Raw genomic sequence first — 21,869 nt, forward strand, 5'->3', positions numbered from 1 at the left:
AGGATTTGCCCCATCCAGGCAGGTGAGAGCCAGTTAGGGAGGGGGGGACAATACAGGATTTGCCCCATCCAGGCAGGTGAGAGCCAGTTAGGGAGCAGGGGAGGAGGCCAGGTGGGAGAGGGCTATTCTGAATGTAAATCCTGAGCACATCTCGGTCCTGAGCAAAGAGGGAGTGTGGATGGCTCAGCATTTGCAGGGAAATGCTCAAATGTGACTTTCCAATTAGGCCGACATAACTGCTGATGATAGAAGTCAGGATAATGGTAGATTTGAGGAGAGGGAGATGGTGCCTAGGATAGGGTAGGAGGGAAGCACTGGGGTTATCTGGCTGCTGGTCGCACAATTATGTACACTTGGCAGAAAACCCATCAAGGGGTGCCCTCACAATTCATAGATGTTTCAGGATAATGCCCGCATAGGAGTGCGGGGGCTGCTCTCACAGGGTGGTGGGAGTTCATTCCGAGAGGGCCTCCCCACCCTCATTTCTCTTCTCCTGTGTCCCCCACTTCATGGCACTCCTTCATCTTCACTTTTCTCTCCTTTTTGTTTCCCCTTCATAATGAACCTTTTCCCTGCTTTTCTGGCCTCTGCTGTCTCAGCCACGGTCATGTGACTCTTTTCTCCGAAAGCTTCAGCGCATCCTTTCCTGACCCCCTGGACCAGATCAGATGCCCCTTCGCATCCCTGCTCAGCATGGCCCTTTCATAGCCCACAGGTCAAGGGCACGTGTGTGTGTGCTGATCTATTTAACGCGGGTTAAATATGCTGTGATTCACAAGGGCTAGGGCCTGTGGCTGTGTTGCTCATTGTTTATCCCCAACACCTGGGAGACTGTCACAAAGTACGTGCTCCACAAATGTGTGGAACAAAATATGGCCTTTCAGCTCTGCGGCATGAGCTCCAAGTCCCTTGGGGTGGAAGAGGAGCTGTCGGCCCCAGAGCTGGGATGAAGCAGAGGCAAAGGGAGGCCGTCAGCCGGGGAATGTCTGGTGTGCTGTCCTTAGGGAAGGTGGTACTTGGTGGAGTCGGTCTTTGGCTTCTGTCCCTTTCCTTCCCCATGCTTGCCCTCCCTGAACTTCTTTTTCCTAGGGTGGTCAGCGGAGGCCTTGACAGATGCTTTCACTGAGATGAATGGCCTGGTCTTTTTGGCAGCCTCAGGTGGTGTTTCCAACCATGTCTTGACCTGAGATCAGTTGGTGATTTCAAAAAACTCTGGGGACAGAGCATCTCAGCCTGTGGTTCTCAACTGGAAACTTTTTACCCCTGAGGACATTTGGCAATTCCAGAAACACCTTTGGTTGTTACAGCTGGGGGAGTGCCACTGGCATCTAGTGGGTAGAACCTAGGGATCCTGCAAATGTACCCACAGGATAGCATTATCCGGAGTTAGCCCACAATGAAGAATTATCCAGCCCAAGATGCTAGCAGTGTCCAGGCTGAGAAACCTCGCTGTAGGCCAGCCCAGGCTTGCCAGCAGATGCTGTCTCCAGCCTGGAAAGCAGGTGTGTCCCACAGACACCCTTTTTTCCTGAAAGGACTCTAGAATCCATATCCTCCTTATTCCCAGCCCCAGCTCATTCAGCCTCCTTGGTCAGATTTGCTCTGTGAAAGGCATGTACATAGAAGAGGCCCCTCAGCATTTTTTCCAGAGCCCTGTGGAACCTTGATAGAGACCTGCTTCCAAGAGTGAGGGCCTAGCTCTGCTTCTGCAGCTTTAGTCCAGGAGAACCACGGGAACCGCCCCCCCATCTTGCTGTCTCCATCCTCATGTTTCTCTTCAATCCTGTTCCTCCCACCCCACCTTCTCCCATTTCCCCCAGTCCTCCAGAGATTAATGTGATAATTGCCATGCGTGCCTGTTTACGCAGGGAGTGGGTGCACTCACCACCCCCAATTAGGCAGGTTCCCAAAGGAACACATTTCGCGGTGTCAGGACTGGTACCGCCAGGCACTCCCTGTGCAGGTGGGCTGCCACCCCCGACTGCTTTCTCTGTCTGTCATTACCCCTGTCACGTGCACATGTACGTGTGTGTGTGTGTGTGTGTGTGTCACTTGGGGAGTCAGCAGGTGAGAAAGACAGCGGCCAGCCTGCCGGTCGAGGGGCTTGGCTGGGTTGTGTGGGTGGAGAATCTGCCTTCACTAGGAGGACATTGCCACAAAGAAAAACACTCTTCTGTAACGGCTGACAAAGAGTAGGTGTTCCATGAATGGTGGGGAATGAAGACGCTGCTCGGGCATCCTTCTCTGAAGAGAGAAGCCTGGTTTATCCTTAGCTGCTCCACCACAGCAGGCTGGGCAGGGGAGGTTCCACTGTGAGACTCTTGGGCCAGAATCCAGTGGAACACGTTCAGAAGGCTGTGGGCCTCCTTCCCCAGCATCTTGCTAAGAGTACTTAGCATGGCTGCCTCCGATTCCTGAAGGAAGATGCGCGAGGGAAGGTAGAGTGTGGTGACGCCCCAGGCAAGTGGCTTGTTGGAGTCGCAGAAGCGGAAGGGTTTGGAGACAGGAGCAGAGAGCAACTGCTTCTCACCTTGGCGGCCCTAGTCCTTGTCCCCTCCCACTGTGACACAGACACATGGACTCTCGGGAGAAAACACAGTCACAACTCTGAGGCTGCACTGGCTACTTTGTCCTTGGCCTTCTGACTCCCACCTCACGTGGCTTCAGGGCACTTGCTCACTGGAGAGTTGTTGATTACTCTCTTCTTTTTTAATAATGATGAATCAGAAGGAGATTGAAGTTCTAATTAGCATCAGAAAGAAACTTGCCATTTTGGAGGAGGGAAATTTGAAGTCCTTTGCCCCCTTCCTGCTGAGTTATGTCCCCTTGTCCTACTGGATTTGTCACTGATCCATTGACAGGCATGTGAGGTGAGGGTGTGGCCTCCTAGTGGGGCAAGATGGGAGGGGAGTAACCAGGAGGAAACCTGAGGGAGAGGAGAGAAGTGTAGAAAGGGTGCGGCAAGTCTATTAAAAGGTTTGTGAATAATCTCGGGGAGCTGTCAAGCTGCCTTCTCCAGAAGAATCTTTATACCGTCAGTCATCTGTAATGACCCCCAGGTATAATGCCTCTGGCCCTGGTGTCCTCCTAGCCTTTCTTTTTCTCCTTCTCTTCCCCTTCCTCTTCTTTTTCTCATCAAACAGGGCCTGATGTCATAGTGGATGACAATTTTTCTTAAAAAACAATTCAGACAAAGCCTGAGGGGAATATCAGAATGAACAATTTTGGGGGGTACGTTTTAAGCACGAGAATCCTCTTATTCAAATTGTGGTCGTGTATTGGTTAGTTGACGAATACTTCATGTGCCAACCACTTCACTAGGTACCAGGTATAGAAATGAACAGTTAAGTTTCTTGCCTTAAGGTGCGTTAAACCAAAGCCAAAGCATTCTCACAACACATGGATAAAGAGACACTGTCTGTCCTTGTTTTTTTCTGGAAGAATTGAGGAGTGTGTTCCAGACTTTCGGTCCATGAGGAGAGTCCTTCATCCCTGCATTTCACAGGCTGTATTTCCTCATATGTTAAAAGATTTCCTTCAAAAAAGTGGGTTTCATAATCCAGGCAGTATATGAAATGATATTGAAGTTAGTAATATTTCTTTCATGAGTCTTCTCACAGGCTAAGCGGAAAATATAATCTGTTGTGTTTCCTAAGTTCCTTTGGTTACAGAAGCTCATTTTCCACAGAACACATTGACGTCTTACAGATGCCTAGCAAGGAGAAGAACACTATTTGGGAAATGCTCTTCACTCTACAGCCTCCCTGGCATATCATCCCCCAACTGAAATTGCTCTAGCCATCCTCAAACTGTAGCTCAGTCCCTCCTGGGACCAAAGACACCTTAACAGCATGTTTCATCTTTGCCATGGCTGGTACCAACCCAGGTGTATTGGCAGCTGAACCCTGATCTGGGTGTTGGGAGCAGACTAGGTCCTTGCTGCCAAGGAATGCTGGGGGCGGGGGGCACTGGCTAAGCCATATAGTAGATGAAACTTGTTGGTCAGGTGCACCACTGGTGAGTCTTTACAGTCTTTACAAAATGTAGCATTTGTAATCATGAATAAAGATAGAGCTATTTATACAAGGGTCATGTAATCCATCCTTCAGCTTACAGGAAGGACCATGTCTTAACTGTCTCCGAAAAAACAGCTTCCTATGTTCATTAAAATCCCTTGTGGCTGGCCCTCAGTGTCTAGTTTTTCTACATCTTCTTTCCGATAATCAGGAGCAGTTTTCTCTGAGGTCTGGTCTGCATCTTCCCTGCTTGCACTTAACTGACCAGACCTGGTTGAACTAAAGAGTTAGTTCACACTGAAATTGGCAGATCCCCACCTTTGCCCCATCCAGTTCAGCAGGTGTTTGTTTTTAATTTATATTCTGCTTCATTTGCAGTCATCTGTCTCTGAACAGTGTGGGGACAAGACGAAGACACAAGTTTGGTGAAAGAGGTTGCCTTAAAAGCTATTTTTAATGGAAAAATCTATACGGTGATAGCTTCCACGATTAGTGGGAAGCTATATTCTGTGTACTGACATATTTGAATGGGAGGCAGAAAGAAAATTAGGTAATTTTGAGAGAAAAGATAGAATGCCCTAGAAGTCCACGGAAAGCATGAGAACAATGAGTCAAAATATGTTTGCAAAGTTGAGTAGCGAGAGGGAGAAAAAGGTAAATCACAGGGACAAAGGAGCACTTTGCCATAGATATTCTGAGTTCAGATCTTAATTTTACTAATTTAGCCTATGAATTTTAGGCATGGCATTTGACTTTGGCCTTGTTTCTCCAGTGAACTGAGAATAAAATATCTTTTAACTGTTTCAAATGGGTATTAAAGTTTGTGTGTGAGGGGCCGGTGTGGGAATGGGAGGATTTCAAAGCCCTGCATACGTAAAATGCGATTCAAGGAGACTATCTAGAAAGATCTGGAGTTGATACTATGGGGAGAGAGAGTCAAAGTGAAGTTTAGTTGAGAGGCTCAAGTGTTAGAGAAGAGTTTTCAAAATGTTCCCAAACTGTTTCTAGGTCCTAATAAGACACCGTTCCAAGAGTTGCTGCCTTTGGCTAAGCCATGTGGTCTAATCCTCCCTCAACCCCCCACCATTCAAGGGCCTTGCATCTCACTTATAGTATAAAAATCCAGACTATGAATTGCCAAGCACTTTTCACTTCACTGTGTGTTAGCATTAGAGAGAGAGGAAGAGATCGCTCTTCAGACTGATTCCTTGTTCTGTCCAGAGCCTTGCTGGGGTCAAGCCTGAGCCTGCTCTGTACTATTGGACTCTGATAGAAGAAAGCAAGCCAGAGCTGAGGATCAAGGGCTGAGCAGGATGTGGAGGACACTAATGTCTCCCAAGCAGCCCTGTCAAGGCTCTCGCCAGCATCCATGGAATAGACCCATACACCTAGCTTGCCTCTGACTTTTTGAGAATTTGTCCAGTTTAGACTGCAAAAGCTTGGAACTGACATCACCGAACACTATAAAACCTGTAATTGTTTGCGTGATCTTGGAAAAGTACTTGACCTCTCTGGATTCAGTTATCTCAGCTGTTAAGTGAGGGTGTTGGACAATTCCTGCTCAGGATATCGCGTGAGGCTCATGCGGTGTCCTTTCCTCTTTACATGGTGGAATAGGAGTTAACCCACAGTAACACCAAATTGGGAATGAAGCAGGCAGTGTTAATTGTATTACCTTGTGCTTGTTTCACCATGGATGTGAAGCTTCGGGAAGGGAGACCTCCTTCTGGCAGATGGTTTCGATAGAACATTAAGGAACAATTTTTCTTTCTTTCAGACCAATGATGCCTTAGGAGCCACCTGGAACTGGCTGTACTTCATCCCCCTCATCATCATTGGATCCTTCTTTGTTCTCAACCTAGTTCTGGGAGTGCTCTCCGGGTAAGCCAGACGTTCCTCTCTCCTCCTTTCTTTCCAACTGTAAACCAATGCTCCTGACTACCGACCAATTCATTCATCTAACGTTCTTTTAGAAGACATCTACTGAGCAACCCCCCAATGTGCCAAGGGCTATTCTAGCAGCTGCGGATACAGTACTGAACATTGTTCTAATCATGTTTATTTTTCTTAGGAGTTAACAAGTATTTAAACCACGTGCAACATTGAACATGATATCTAGTGAGAGTTCATGTATCCATCCATCTTTTCATTCAGTCATTCAATAGTCATAGACCTTCTTTGTCAAACACTGTGCTGGTTGCGAGGGATATAAAGTTGAATAAGATGTAATCTTTACCTTCAAAGGTTATTATTCTGTCTTTATTGAATATCAAATCCCATATTTGTAGCTTGGATTAGTGTACCTCAGTCAGCAAGTACTCGGTGTCCAGTGCCATGGTAAGCATTGCAAAGAGCACACAAAGTCTCTTAAGAAAATTGTACTTTGTGGGGCACCTGGGTGGCTCAGTTGGTTAAGTGTCCCACTCTTGATTTCAGCTGGGGTCATGATCTTGGGGTAATGGGATTGAGCCCTGCATCGGGCTCTGTGCTCAGCATGGAGTCTGCATGGGATTCTCTCTCTCACTCTCTCAATAAATAAATAAAATCTTAAAAAAAAAAAAAAAGAAAATCATATTTTGTAGACAGGACAACACACTTGAAACAGGGAATGGAAATTCTTTTACTTACTAATATAAGCTATAGATCATTTGGTGGAAGGAACAAATCTATTTAGTCTGAAGTTATCAGGAATGGCTTCATAAAGGACTGGGCTTTTGCTTGAATGTACAAGATGTAATAGGATAAAATAGAATATATGTGAGTGAACATTCCAGGAAGGAGAGCACTATACCATAAGCAAAATTGAAGAAATGGGACTCAGATTATAGTGGGAAAAGAATGTTATGCAACCTGACTTATCTAGAGCTGATACTTTACTTTGGGAAATGAAAAATATAAAATTGGGGCTATTACAGGGGTCGATTTTAGAGGGTCTTAGATTTTTCTAAGCAAAACTGGACTTAATTTCTTCTCTGAGTAGCATAAGTTCTTCAGGTGGAAATTAGATGGTGGTGCTTCTGTTTCAGCATAGCAGATTGAACCAAGTTTGTTATGTCTTGTAACTCTACTAACACAGGAAATAAATTTTAAGAAGGGCATAGTGATAGAACAAGAGAGGAAATGACAAAGATGAGAGATGTCAATAAAAGTTTTGAAGGCAGAGAGTAAATGGTAACTGATCTAGTGGTGGGAAAGCTGAGGTTTAATTGCCTTTGGTGAGGAATGCCAATAAAAAGGCAAAATGATTGTCCTTCAGAAGCTTGCACAGTCCTGGAGAGGCTTGGGAATTCAAGGTACCACGTAATGTCTGAGAGATGAAGTATGGGTGGCACTAAAAACAAGAGGATTGGTCAAAAGTCCTCATAAGGAACACTTAGATGCCCTCTTGCCCAACATCCTAGATCTCTACCCCCAAACACTTTTGACAGGTATCTGCCCCGCCCAACCCCCCACCCCAGCCAAAGTCAGAAGACGTCCTGTCTCTGTAGAGGCTGAATCAGAAATTTGCAATGGTAAATCAGGTACTTCTGAGGGTAGGGGTGATGTGTTGTAGTGAAGTCCACAAACTGAACATTATGCTCCCAGCCCACATCTACTGTTGACTCACAAAAGTGGATCAATCTGGTAAGGGTTAGTAGGATTCCTCTGTGGGGAAACTGTCCATCTTAAGAGAAGAATCTTATGTATGTTGATATCTGAGGATGGACAGAGAAATGGCTCCCACCCATCACCCTCAGTGAGGCTCCTATTAGTTTCCTATGGCTGCTGCAACAAATTAACACAACTAGGTGGCTTCACACTATGAAAGAAATTAATTCTCTCACAGTTCTGGAGGCTAGAGGTCCAAAATCTGGCAGGGCATTACTCCCTGTGAGGGCTCGAGGGGAGAATTTATTTCCTTCCTCTTCCAGTCCCTGGTGACTCTGCAAGTATTCCTTGGCTAGTGGCTGCATTACCCTGGTCTCTTCCTCTGTGGTCACATTGCCTCCTTCTCTTTTGTCTAAAATCTCCCTGGGCCTCTTTCTTATGAGGATACTTGTCACTGGATTTAGGGTCACTTGTATATTCCAGGATGACCTCTTCATCTCAAGACCCTTAACTTAATTGCATCTGCAAGGACTCTTTTTCCAAATAAGGTAACATTCATAGGATCCAGGAATTAGGATGTGGACATATTTTTTTTTTTTGGCAGGGGCATTCAACCCATTACACTCATCATTCTAGAAGCTCCAGCTATACACACGAGTTTCCAATAAGACTTTTGAGACTTGCTCTTAAATATTAATGCACAGCTAGGGATCATCAGCATTTGAAGAAAATGTCCAAAACAAAAGACAAAAATAAAATAATACATAGAAAAAAGGATTTAGAGGGAATATGAATGATGCAGGGAGCAAAAGATTTAAAAAGCATGATTGATATCAGCAGAGATAGAAGAGAAATAATTTTATCCACAAAATAACATTGCTATTTAAAAAGGAAAATTTAGCCATTAAGAAGAGCCCTTGGGGATTAATGTAAAATAAATAATGCAAAATTTATATTAATGTAACATGAATTAATGTAAAAATGTAAACATGTAATGAAAATAATGAGGTAGTAAATGGTTGGAATATGAAATTAATGAAATCACCTAGAAAGTAGAACAAAAATAAGAAAATCAAAGTGTTCATCCATCATTCAACTATTAAGATTTCCATAAAGAGAACAGGGAAGTGGAGAGGGAGAAATTTACAAAGAAAAATACTAAAAATATTTCCAGAATCAGTAAACACACCTTGCCAGAGTAAAAGGTCTGTGGAAACATGTGCAAGGATATTCTTTCCAGCAGTGGTTTTTGGTGATGGGGAGTTGGAGAACCTAGACATCCATAATTGGGAGGGTAGATAGGTAAGCTGTTGGATGCATACCATGACATACTAGCGCAATTAGGAGCAACAAATACCATATACACATGGCAACATAGAGTAATTTAAAAGCATAGTTTAGTGAAAACAAGAAATAGCATGGTATAATACCACCCACATAAATAAAAAATACATGCACACACAATACATAGTTTGTAAGAATGCATTCAAATAAAAAGTATACATTGAATACAAGTTTCTCTTGCTATCTGAAAGTAAAACATTCTTTGTTTTTTATTGAAATATAATTAAAATACAATGTTAAATTAGTTTCAAATGTACAACCTATTGATTTGACAATTCTGTACATTACCTGGTGCTTACCATGTAGTCACCATCTGTCACCATACAACATTATTACAGTATTATTGATTACATTCCCTAAACTGTACTATTTGGCTTCATGGTTTATTTTATAACTAGAAGTTTGTAACTCAGTCCTTTTATCATTTTGCCCATCCCCCCACTCACTTCCCTTCTCTGGCAACCACCAGTTCTCTGTATTTAAGAATCTGGTTTTTGTTTGTTTGTTCATTTATTTTTTATACTCCACATATAAGTGAAATCCTATTGTATTTGTCTTTCTCTGTCTGGCTTATTTCACTTAGCATAATACCCTCTAGGTCCACCTGTGTTGTCACAAATGACAAGACCTCATTCTTTTGAATGAAAAAGTAATATTCCATTTTCTATATATACCACATCTTCTTTATCCTTTCCTCTATGGATGGACACTTGTGTTGCTTCTATATCTTTGCTATTGCAAATAGTGCTACTGTAAGCATAGGGGTGCTTATATCTTTTTAAATTAGTGTTTTTGTTTTCTTTGGATAAATACCTAGTAGTGCAGTAATGGATCATATGGTATTTCTATTTTTAAATTTTTGAGGAACCTCCATACTGTTTTCCACCGTAGTTGCTCCAACTTATAGTCCTACCAACAGTATATGAGGGTTCCCTTTTTTCCGTGTTCTCACCAACACATATTTCTTATCCTTTTGCTACTATCCATTCTGATATATGTGTGATGTGATATCTAATTGTGTTTTTGATTTTCATTTCTTTGATTAGTGATGTTGAGCATCCTTTCATGGGTCTGTTGGCCATCTGTGCATTGTCTTTAGACAAATGTCTATTCAGGTCCTCTGTCCATTTTTTAGTATGATTTTTTGGGGTTTTTTTTTTTTTTTTGGTGTTGAATTGAAAGTAGAGCATTCTTATGAAACCTTTCATAAACCAATATGACATGAAGCAAAGAAGCAATTACCATTTCATAAAGACAAAAATGCTCTTTGAATTTTTTTCAGTTATTGAAAATAGGTACTAATGTGGGTTTTTTCATGAAAGTGAAGTGGTGTAAAATGAAATTTCAGATACTCGGGGAAACCAGTATATTGTAATGGTAATTTGTATGGCAGAGAGATGGGAGGCAGGTATAGAGAGAGATAAAAGGAAACAAATGAATTTAATTAAGTAATAAAAAACTGCCCACTGAGCACTTGACACAACTAATGAAAAGAGACCACAGCAAGATAAAGTCATCACAAAATTTCAGAGCATCTGAATAAAGATAATATTCTAAAAGCTTCTGGTTATTGGGAAGGCAATATATTTTGCCAATGCAAAATCAGGAATTAGGGTGGCTTTGGGTTTCTCATTGATACTGAAAGTTAGAAATGAACAGAGAAGTTCCTAAAACTTTTTGAAGGAAAAAAATTTCCAAGGTGGAATTCTATACCCAGCCAAAATAGCAGTAATTTGTGAGAATGGAATAGCAGTATTTTGGGACACTCTTTCTGAAGAAGTTACTGCAGAATGTGAGTCACTAATTCCTAAAAATAAGGAATTAATTGAAGAATGAGAAGGACATGATATTCATGCAAACAAGGAATTCACTAGAGGAGAGAGGCAAAGGGAATTCCAAGATGATGATGAGGGGAAGTCGAAAGAGCAGCAAGTTCAGATTTGAATAGGGTGATAGAGAGCTCTAAGAGTAGTATCTTTATGGAAATAATGAAACAAGTATATTCCCTGACATATACTATATTCAGAAAAGTTTAATGGTTTTGTGAAGATTATATATAATCATATTTATAAAATATATACAAATATGTTTGCATTATATATAAACATTATATATTCATATATGTATTTGTATGCACATACTTCCATCTAAGCAGTTCCACAAAATACAAAAGGGTTACCACTAAAGGAATATAAGCATAGTAAGTTTTCTCTGCAGCTGTCAACCGGATTTTCATTGTTAACACTGGATTGTGAGATGGCCCCTTATGGTGCTATAATTGACTTGAGAGAAAGGGGGAAGGTAAATATGGGGAGGGGGAGGGAACGTCAAAGACTAAAATCTTAGTTTTCACAGTAAGAGTCTTTAAGCAGTATCTAAAATGGAAAGATAAAGAAATACCAGTTGTGTAAGTATAATACTTGGAAAATTGGAAATGAATACCAGAAAAAAATACAGGTAAAAATTACAAGTGATGGTTTCTGGGGAACGAGAATTAGGGGTGGGGAGGGGTGAGGCAGTGGATGGCTATCTCTTCATGATAAGTCTTTTTAAAATATTTGACTTTAAAACTCAATGTGCATCACTTTAAGAAAAATAGAAATACAATTTTAAAGTAAAAATGCTGCACTTACATAAAGTGTAGGATGAAAGGAGTATATAAGACCATTCATCTAGCATCATTGGGGAAGAATTGGCATGGAGAGAGACCAGATTCACTAGGATTAAGGAGGAAACAACCATACTAGTCCAAGTATGTGGTACCGAGAGCCTGTGGTGACTTGTGAAATGGTTATGAAGTAAAAGCAGGGGACATTGTGAAGGCGTTTGTAATACCGTGTATCTTTTTTTTTTTTTTTTTATTCTTATGTTAATCCCCATACATTACATCATTAGTTTTAGATGAAGTGTTCCATGATTCATTGTTTGTGCATAACACCCAGTGCTCCATGCAGAACGTGCCCTCCTCAGTACCCACCACCAGGCTAACCCATCCTCCCACCCCCCTCCCCTCTAGAACCCTGTTTGTTTTTCAGAGTCCATCGTCTCTCATGGTTCGTCTACCCCTCCGATTTCCCCCGCTTCATTCTTCCCCTCCCGCTACCTTCTTCTTCTTCTTTTTTTTTTTTTTTCTTAACATATATTGCGTTATTTGTTTCAGAGGTACAGATCTGAGATTCAACAGTCTTGCAAAATTCACAGCGCTTACCAGAGCACATACCCTCCCCAGTGTCTATCACCCAGTCACCCCATCCTTCCCACCCCACCCCCCACTCCAGCAACCCTCAGTTTGTTTCCTGAGATTAAGAATTCCTCATATCAGTGAGATCATATGATACTTGTCTTTCTCTGATTGACTTATTTCACTCAACATAATACCCTCCAGTTCCATCCACGTCGTTGCAAATGGCAAGATCTCGTTCCTTTTGATGGCTGCATAATATTCCATTGTATATATATACCAGATCTTCTTTATCCATTCATCTGTTGATGGACATCTTGGCTCTTTCCACAGTTTGGCTATTGTGGACATTGCTGCTATAAACATCGGGGTGCACGTACCCCTTCGGATCCCTACTTTTGTATCTTTGGGGTAAATACCCAGTAGTGCAATTGCTGGATCATATGGTTCAGCTCACATATATTTAAGACATGCCATGCTAGGTGCTCTTGTGAGCCCATTGACAACAGCTCAGTAAGGTCGGTATTTTTATCAATGCCGTGTATTAGGAAATCGAGCCTCAGAGAGGTTAAATGACTTGCCTGTGGACTCTCTCTCTTTTTTTTTTTTTTTCACTATACTACATGTTTAAGTATCTTTTATGACATCTTGTTACTTTAGTTGTATATTTATTGTTACAGAGTCCTCATGGGAATGTGCATAGCCTCCAGTAGTCTTAAGCGGTAATGTCCACCACCTGCTAGCCTTTCCAAAGGAGAACATCTTTGCTTGTACATCACCGTACATCACCTGCTTTTGTAGCATTTGTCTCTAATAGGCATTGAAATTTTCAATGAGGTAATAATTAATTGCATTTTATCAAAGAACTTAGGTTAACTGTAAGATAAGCTAAAGAAGTTGGTGATTTATTAGTATCTTCAGTTTAAGAAAGACCGCTAAATAAAAGAGAATAGCCATCAACGTAAGTGAGTCTGCAGAGGGATGAGCTGTCAATGGCAGCAGAAAAAATTTAAGCCAAATGTACTAAAGAATTCCCTGAAGTGATGATACTTTGCAGCTTTGGCACAGCTTTGAAAGTTCATGTAAAGTGTCAGAGAAGAGGTGGATAGCTTGTTTTCAGAGTGGCTTCGTTGAGAATTAATTCCGGAGGTAGAGGGATTGATCCTACAACCACTAGATGGGATGTGCAGTGGTCATGACTCATAAAGGTAACTTACCTCCAAAGAAAAGAATGCATAATTTTGAATGCTCTGTTACCTTTATTCATTCATTCAATAAGTATTTGTTGAGTTCCTTCTAAGTATCTGGGCACTGAGGACACAATGTTGAACATTATAGAAGAGACTCTTTCCTCATATAGATTATATTCTTGTGAAAAGACAAAAAAAAAAAAAAGGTGAAAAAAATCATCTTTTAGTGACAAAGGTTACTAATGAAATGAAACAGCCTAGTATAGGAGAGCATGACAACTAGTGGGATTATTAACTTTGGTTCTGTGGTCAGGAAAGGCCCCCTGAAGCCAGGGAGATAGACAAGGATCTGACCTATGTAGGGTCTTGTAGACTATAGTAAAGAGTTTGGATTTTAGTAGTGAGATGCTGGTGGGGAATGGGGAACGGGGTCGTAAGCTGGGGATAACATGACTATTTTGTATTTCAAAATTACCCCCCCAGTTTTCCTTCCATGAGGGAAATAGGGGTATCGGGAGAAGGGTGGAAATAAGAAGTCACTTAGTGAGATTATTGTGGGCTACTGAGGGTAGGAAGCATCTAGGCAAGAGACAAGAGTAGCCTGAGCAGCCAGTCGGTGCTGGGACTAGGAATGTGATATTGAACAAAAGCTATTTGACACAGCCCCTGCCCTCACAGAATTGACAGCATAATAGGGCCACCAACAAGTAAGTGGACAGTTTATAAGGAACAGAAATGTTTGAGGTATGGCTGTTTCTAATACAGACTGTGTGATTTGGGCAAGTTTAGTTGTACTGAGCCTTGATTTTTCTGTCTGAAAAATGGAGCTGAGTTTGAGGGGCTCTTTAACATACCCTGAAGATACGAATGAATACATGTGAGTGAAAACTCCTGCATAGCCCATCATGGAGATGTTTACCAGGATAGTGAGTAGAAAAGCCTGGTCAGCCTTTCCGTGTGGTAAGCTCACACTTGGTGCATTAGCCAACACCAAGTCTGCAAACTTTGTTCACCTCCCTCAGGACTCTCTCCCCATCTTGTTTGCTCCAGCCCATTTTTTTCCTTCAGATTTCTGCTCCACTCCTCATCATCCGCCACTCTCGTTCTGTCAGCCCTGGGCCTTCTCTTTGGTTCCACTTGTCCATTCCAAAGCAGAAGAAAGGGCTTGTTTTAACAGGGAAGAATCTTCTGATGCTGAACCAGAAGGATTTTACCTCCCTGAGAGGAATCTTTAATGTTTAAGTTATCTGGGGCTGTTGAACAATGGATTCTGGGAAATTTAAAGCTTTTTACAAGGAAAAAAAAAAAAAAGCCCACACAGTATTAAAGTGTATAATGACTCAACTTGGTAATAAACTCTCAGTCATTCCCTTGAACGCAGCCACTCCCGTTCCTCAGAAGCCTCCAGACCCTTGGTGGGGGGGCGGGGGCGCGCAGGATTGACTGCTTCAGCTTCTCAGAGGAGTGCCAAAAGTGTCTCTTAAAAGAACACAGCCATTTGTTCCCTGTCAAGAAGCCTCTTTCCTGCTGGGGAGTGCTGCGGGGGGCAGGGGGGGGGGATGGAAATGAGGGAGAAAGAATATAAAATCCCTTACTTCCCCTGGCTCATTCTTCCTTACCACAGGGCTTTGAACCCACTGAAATATTGTGACTGAAACATATCCCATTATGTGCAGAGAGAGAGACAGAAGGCGACATGTGTGCCCCTGAGTTCACGCCTCGATAGTGTCTGTGTGCTACAATGGGGTGGTGCGGACTGGTAGGTAATTATACAGAGTTGGGAGACCTGAATTCCTCTTCGTAACTCTGTCTTTCCATAAGTCACATTGACCCTCTAGGCCTTTGATTTTTCTGATCTGTCGAATAGGGAGAGAAGTATGGTTTCCTAGTTCCCGTCGTAAAAGCTTGTAAGGTCAAGCACGTGAGAACAAGTAACTTTTCTGTGTCCATAGTACATGCTATCCCTTGATCATCCCCGCTGATGGGAGGAACTGTGAAGTGGTTGGAATATAATAATGCATCACTCAAGAATATTTGTGGGGTTTGGTTTTGTTTTGAATCTTATTTGCGGCAACAGCAACAATAATTTCTGGATTGTATTTTGCTGAAAAATCAATCACCATCCTTCTAGCATATGACGGCAGGGGAGAAGAACGGAGGGGTGGTAGGGAGACCGTGTAGAATACTCCTTGAAGCAACTAGCACATACCACACAGATAACAGAATTAGTGCTCTTGGGCCTAATGATTTTTAATGTGAACGTGTCTGGATATCCCAGCTGACTTACATACACAGCTGAACTTTTGATCCCCACCCCACCCTCCAACAAAACCCCTACTCCTCACAGTGTCTTTTCCGTCTCAGTTCATTTAACTCCATCGTTCTCGTTGCTCAAGCGAAACAACTTTTTGTCGGGGGTGGGGGGAGTCATCTTTGATCCAGATCTCTCTTATACTCCACATTCAAAGTGTCATCACGTCTTCTTAGCCCTACCTTCACGACATATCCAGAGCCCTGGTATTTCTCAGTATCTGTACACCTGCCACTCTGGCCAAGGCAGCCATGATCTGGATATAACCTATAGGGTCTCCCTGCTCCCACCCTTAGCCCTCATCTGCCTGTTGTCAACAGGGTGACCAGAGACATTCTATGAAAGCTTAGGTCATTGACTCCTCTGCTCCAATTCCACCAATGGCTCCCAGATCACACCAAGTAAAAGTCAAATAGAGGGTCTCTGAAGCCCTACACGGTCTAGCTCTCCACCTCCATGCAGCCTGTGATCCACTCTGACCTCATCTTATTTGTTTTCTGTTTATTCGGTCCATTTCAAAGCCATAATGGCTCCTTTCTATTCTTAGACGGCTCCTCTGGGGAGTTCCTGCCCCACAGCTTTGCTCTGGCTGTTGCCTCTCCTAAAATGCTCTCCCTCAGATACCCTGTATGGCTCACTGCCTCCCACCTCTCAAGTCATTTCTCACGCCAGGCCTTCCCTGGCCACCCTACCCCAAATCCCAGACCTCCTCCCCATACTTACTGTTCCTCTTCTATGCCTTAGTTTCCCCTTAGAACTTACAAGTACATATTTTATATTGCCCTTTTTTATCTTGTGTATTGTCTGTCTCCTCCACTAGAATGTAAGTTACATGAAGACAAGGATTTCTGCTTTTTATTGTATCCCCATATTCTAAAATAATGCCAACCACCCAGCAGGCACTCAGTTAATTTTATTTTGGATATGTAGAGATGGATAGATGGATGGATAAAGGCCTTGGTAATATGTTAAATGTATTATGATACATTCTCAGGAGTGTCAGTGATACTTAAAATAGGCACTTGGAACACCTACTCTCCTAGATACTATACTTGGCATTTTCCATCTAATAGTTAATCTAATCCTCACAACGCTTTGAGACAGGTATGGTGTTTATTCCTATCTTACGAAGGAGGAAACCGAGACTCACATGTTAGCTTGCCCCAGATCATACCCTGATGTAGATGGGATTCAAATCCAGTTTGGTTTGGTTTCAGAGATTTTAGTTATGCTCTAACAGTCTGGATTACACCAACTTCAAGGTTAAAAAGCAAAAAGCAAAACAGGAAACATATTCCAGCTCCTTCATTATCCCCTTTGTGTTAATTGCCAGGCCTTCCCCTGCATCTACTCCAACAAATAAATGAATTCTCAATGTCAAGACGAACAAGACAAAAAATAAAAAGACCATGCCTTCCCCAAGATCCTAAAAGAACCTGCTTCTTTGACTTCTCATGCCTGAAATGTCATGAAGATATGAAATGCACTGGCTTTGGGATCCAGAGATCCAAGTTAGGCTCCAGGCAGCCATCACATGCTACTGGCCTTGGACCAGCAAGCCATCTGACCTATCTGTGCCTTGGTTTCCTTGCATATGAAAGGAGAGGCTTGGAGAGGTGATTTGTTAGTCCCCTACCCCCCACCCCGCACCTGATATTCTGGTCTGTGAGACCCATGGCCTTTCTTTTGTTGCTGTGGGTATAAGGTGGAGGAGTCGGGGTGGGGTACAAGACTCTGTGTAAGGTCATTGATTTGCCATAACTGCCTTAGAAAAGGACAACTTCTCATTGGAGGAGCCCTCCCAAAGCCCCTGATCTCTGAGGAGGTGTGACATGGTGTGATACAGGGCCTGAGTTAAGCATCCCTCACCCTCCTGGACTCCCATCCATCCTGCTTATTAGAGTCAACACTGGATGGCATTTAGAGAATTGGGTGCTCTTCTGGCCTTTATTTATTAGCAACCTAAGGCTCCTTAAATCCTTTCTGGAACAAGTCAAGGGATAAGACGTAAATAACTATAATACAGCTGAACTGTGTGACCTTCAGCAAGGTGTTTACCTTCTCTGGGCTGTGTTTGCTCCTCTGAAAAATGGGAGAAAAGCTTCCCCAGACTCGTAAGAACAACCAAAAAGCTGTTTTACCCTCCATCCCCCAGCCCATGTTCCAATGAGACTGAAATGAAATCCCAGCCAACACACAATTGCCTATCTGACTTACCCCAATTTCTCTTAATTTCAGAATATTTAGGGTTGATGAGGTTTTTTCTTGATGTCTAACCCCAACTCCCCCTTCCTGGAGCAAACAGCTTACGGGAAGACTGGCAAAGTTCCCCTGGGAGCAGTGAAGCATTTTGGAAATATGGGCTCCGAAGAGTAATAGGAATATGACCATGTGGCCATTTGTGTGCTTGGCAAAGTCTGTCTGCATAGGCTTCTACGTGCCAGTGTGAGCATGTGTGTATTTGTGCCAGTGTGTGTGTGATGAAGCGTACAAGTGTGTACAGGAGTGTGGGTAAACAGATCTTTGAGTCACCCAGGCCAGCCCATCCTGGCCGGCTTTGTCTTCTTTTTGTTGCCATGACAGCCGCAAAGGCCTCTGCATGGGTAAACAAAGCTCCCCGTGTGTACTGAATCAGGAGGAGGGGTCTGGAGCTAGAGGCTAAAACAGGAGCCAGAGTCCTCCAGCAGAGCATTTCTTGTCACAGCAGACCTACCAGAATGTCTTCCTCACTATCTAGATAAATGTAGAGATACCTGTCCAGGTGCCCTGTGACTCTGAGTTCACATGACATAACATGGGCAGGAATTTCAGGCGGGAGCAAGGCTTCATTGAATCTCCCAAGAGTTAGTCCCGGTGACTTAGTCACCTCATGATAAATTCTAGCAATGTGAATGACCAGGTGCCCTCACATCAGCCCATGGACAAAAACCAGTCACTTTAATGTATTAATTTACAGATGAGCACTTCGTGGATTATCTGTGGCAGTGGCTCCTTTATAGGTCTGTAAGTTCAGGAAATATAAACCCATTTTAATGTTTACCTAAATATGACTTGAAAGAGAACTTTGCCTTCTCTCTGTACACCTCCCACCAGTCACACATGACAATGTTTTGGGTGTTACACCTTGTGTGAGATTATATAATTCTTCCACTTCATCTAATTGTGAATAATTTATAATTGGCTGTGTAGGAATAGTTGATTTTTTACAAATTATGCCTCTCATGTAAACTGCTGGAAAACAAAAGCAGTCACAAATGTAAATTCACTACCTAGGCTGAAAGAAGAAGATTGTACTCAACCAAGCAGAACATGGAGATCAGCTTTCTTCTTAGTTCCCATAACTGAAATTTAGAAACCCAAACCTTGCACACCTAAGTGACAACTAGAATAGAGACTCATCCGTGCTTAGCTTCAGCTTACTTTCCTTCCATCTATGTGAGAGCTCTGTCATGGGAGGGAACAGCAAATTATCCTCCTGGACGAAAAAAAGGGGAGGGGGGGCAGTGCAGCTAAAAACAATAGATGACAGAATTGGGTAAGAAGTATCTCCAGTGAAACAGAATTTGGATTTTTACCATTATACAGTCTTTTACAGGAACCCAGTCTGGACTCCCAGAGTAACCCAATTTATTCCTGTCCTGGGCTAAGAGCAGAGGGATTTTTGTGTCCTTCTAATGATTGACAGGGAAATTGAGTCAGAGAGGTTAACTGCCAGTTTCTTAGCACAGAGGTTACCTGGATGCCTAGCTCTGAGAATAGACCTGGTAGTATTTTTGCTACCTCACATGGGATTTATTTTCGTTCCCCCTGTTTGGGTTCTGGAGTCTAGATGCATTCCATCTTGAGTTCTGTTATATCTGTGGGTATTTCTACACTGGATGGAGCAAATAAAAAAGGAGTTATTTAGCCATCTCATACCTTAAGCCACAGGCCAATGCAGAAAGGCTGAGGGGTTGTGAACACTTTCTACTACAAGCCAGAGTTCCTCCTTTTAAACTTCCTTGCTTGATCCAAGGGAATTGGATAAGTTGAGATACTTGGAGGGCCGCTCTTTGAGGTACCTTTCAGTAGGAAGTCTGGCAGTAGTCATCTGGATGACTAAGTAACGTAGCAGCTGTATGCTTTATCTTTGCCAAAACACCATCATCTGAATAATCCCAGGATCCTCTGTGAAAAGGAGAGAGTACTCAGGTCTTCAGGGAAGAGGGGATCAGTGGCGGGACATGTTTCCCTTTCCTCGGGGCCAGGCACAAATATACTCCCAAGAATGGTGGACATAATAGATCTAACATTAGAATAGACACTTATTTTTGGTAGGTATTGGAACTGAATCCTGTCTGTCCCTGTTCTCTCTAGAATGTAATATACATATGAATAAATGGTGGCTATGCTACAGACAAAAAAATCAAGGAGTATATTACTAGTTTGACTAATACCCTGAATTTTATAGTGGGTCTTTATTAACCGAACACAGAGCAGTGGATTTTTGTGCTGTTTGCTCAATTAAAAAGCTAGTCCTTTTAGAAAAAGCACAAAACTCTGTTTTTAGGTCTTTATTTTCCTTGACCTTGAGCTGAAACTAAATCCCTTCTGATTTTAAATGTTGACATCTAGATACCATGTAAGACAGCTGAGGAGTTGTGGAAATGGCACTTAACCTCACTTTGGAAAATATTACCTTGAATTCTGGCTCTGTCTTCTGCTGATGCGGTGATCTTGGGCAAGAGCCTTTCTGAATCTCCCAGGGTCTTTACAAATATAAATGAAATCATTTACATGAAAGTGATTCATAGATTAAAAATGTCACAGGGGTGCCTGGGGAGGCTCAGATGGTTAGGCGTCTGCCTTTGGCTCAGTCATGATCCCAGGGTCCTGGGATCAAGTCCTGCATTGGGCTCCCTGCTCAGGGGGGAGTCTGCTTCCCCCTCTGCCTCTGCTTCTTGTGCTCTGTCTCTCTCTCAAATGAATAAATTAAAAAATATATTTAAAATTAAAAAATGTCACAGATATGTTAGGTGAATATTAGCTGTTCTTTATATGTTATCTCCATAATCTGTGGAATCTACTGTAATACCAGACCTTGGTATTCAACTTCATAGGGCCTCGTTGGAATGTGATACAATCAATGTAGGCTCTTCTTGGCCTCATGGAGCCTGTAGACTAGTCAGGGAGATAAGCCACGGGCACAGTTATGACGACAAGGGAGGGATGACAGGTGTGAAAGACACTGGTACCAGACTTTGTGCCCTAGGCCCCCAATGGAAAAACAAAACCTAAAAGTCCCCTTGATAGACATAATACAGAACCTTCCCCCTACCCAGCCCTTCTTCCTCCACTGACACAGGGGCTGCTCAGGAAGTATCTGCACTGGTGCTTATTCTTTGCTTCTTAGCCAAGAGGCTTCTTTAAAAGACCAGGCCAGTTTTGTTAGGCCCTGGGCCCTTGAGCCCTGCCAGGAGGCCAGGTGGAAGGGTGAGAGTACACGGTGGTCTGTAGCGGGAGTAGAGGAGAGCAAGGAAGCCAGCTGATGAGACCCAGAGCCAGAAAACTTCCAAATACGCAGGGAGGCTAGACTGGGGTTTGTTGGCCTCTCTCTCCCACCAGAAATCAAGCTACGTGGTCATTCTGGGGGCCAGGTAGAAGTGACACACTGCATACTTCATAGACTGATTCTACAGAGATTTTAGTGGAGCCAAACCAAGAGAAACAGTGGTGGCACTTACCTGGCAACTGCTGCTGTCTGGCTAGTTCACCTGCCTCCCTTTGGATCAGTGCAGAGTTGGAGGGTTCCTTCATTTAAGCCTTTGAGAACCAGGGTAGAGCTATCAGTTTACTCTCCAAGTCAGCTTGGATATTTTTAATTAAAAAGAAATCTGTTGGGCCTATTACCATGTGTCAGGCCTAGTCTGTCTAGTCTGGGAGGATACAGAGTTGAGCAAGACATGGAGTATTTTCACAAAAGGCTCACATAGAGGGAGAGACAGACACATGCACAGCTCACCACAGTAAAGCATGGCTGGGAGATGAGCTGTAAAGGCACAGAGGAAAGAAAGGATGGAGACTGGAGGCTGGGGAAGGAGGAAGGAGAGGAGGGGAAAGCTGAACAGAAGAAGTGACATTTCAACCTGGCCTTGGAGAAGGATTCTGACAGACTCGGGCAGTTAAGAAGGGATTCCCGGCAGAGAACCAGTGGACCAAACCTTGAGAACTGTGCTGCATTCTCCAGAACAGGGAGAAGG

The 21,869-nt window shown here is 43.0% G+C and overlaps 1 protein-coding gene across 3 annotated transcripts in view; it reads left to right on the plus strand.

Moving 5' to 3' along the window:
- CACNA1E (calcium voltage-gated channel subunit alpha1 E) overlaps positions 1–21,869 on the plus strand; it is a 276,327-nt gene that overhangs the window by 164,307 nt on the left and 90,151 nt on the right. For all 3 annotated transcript variants that reach the window (XM_021682567.1, XM_021682568.1, XM_021682569.1), the window contains exon 7: positions 5,794–5,897. In XM_021682567.1, coding sequence (XP_021538242.1) covers positions 5,794–5,897 — 104 coding nt within the window. The remainder of the gene's footprint in view (positions 1–5,793; positions 5,898–21,869) is intronic.

Source organism: Neomonachus schauinslandi, chromosome 6 (assembly GCF_002201575.2).
Source record: "Neomonachus schauinslandi chromosome 6, ASM220157v2, whole genome shotgun sequence".
Taxonomy (NCBI): domain Eukaryota; kingdom Metazoa; phylum Chordata; class Mammalia; order Carnivora; family Phocidae; genus Neomonachus; species Neomonachus schauinslandi.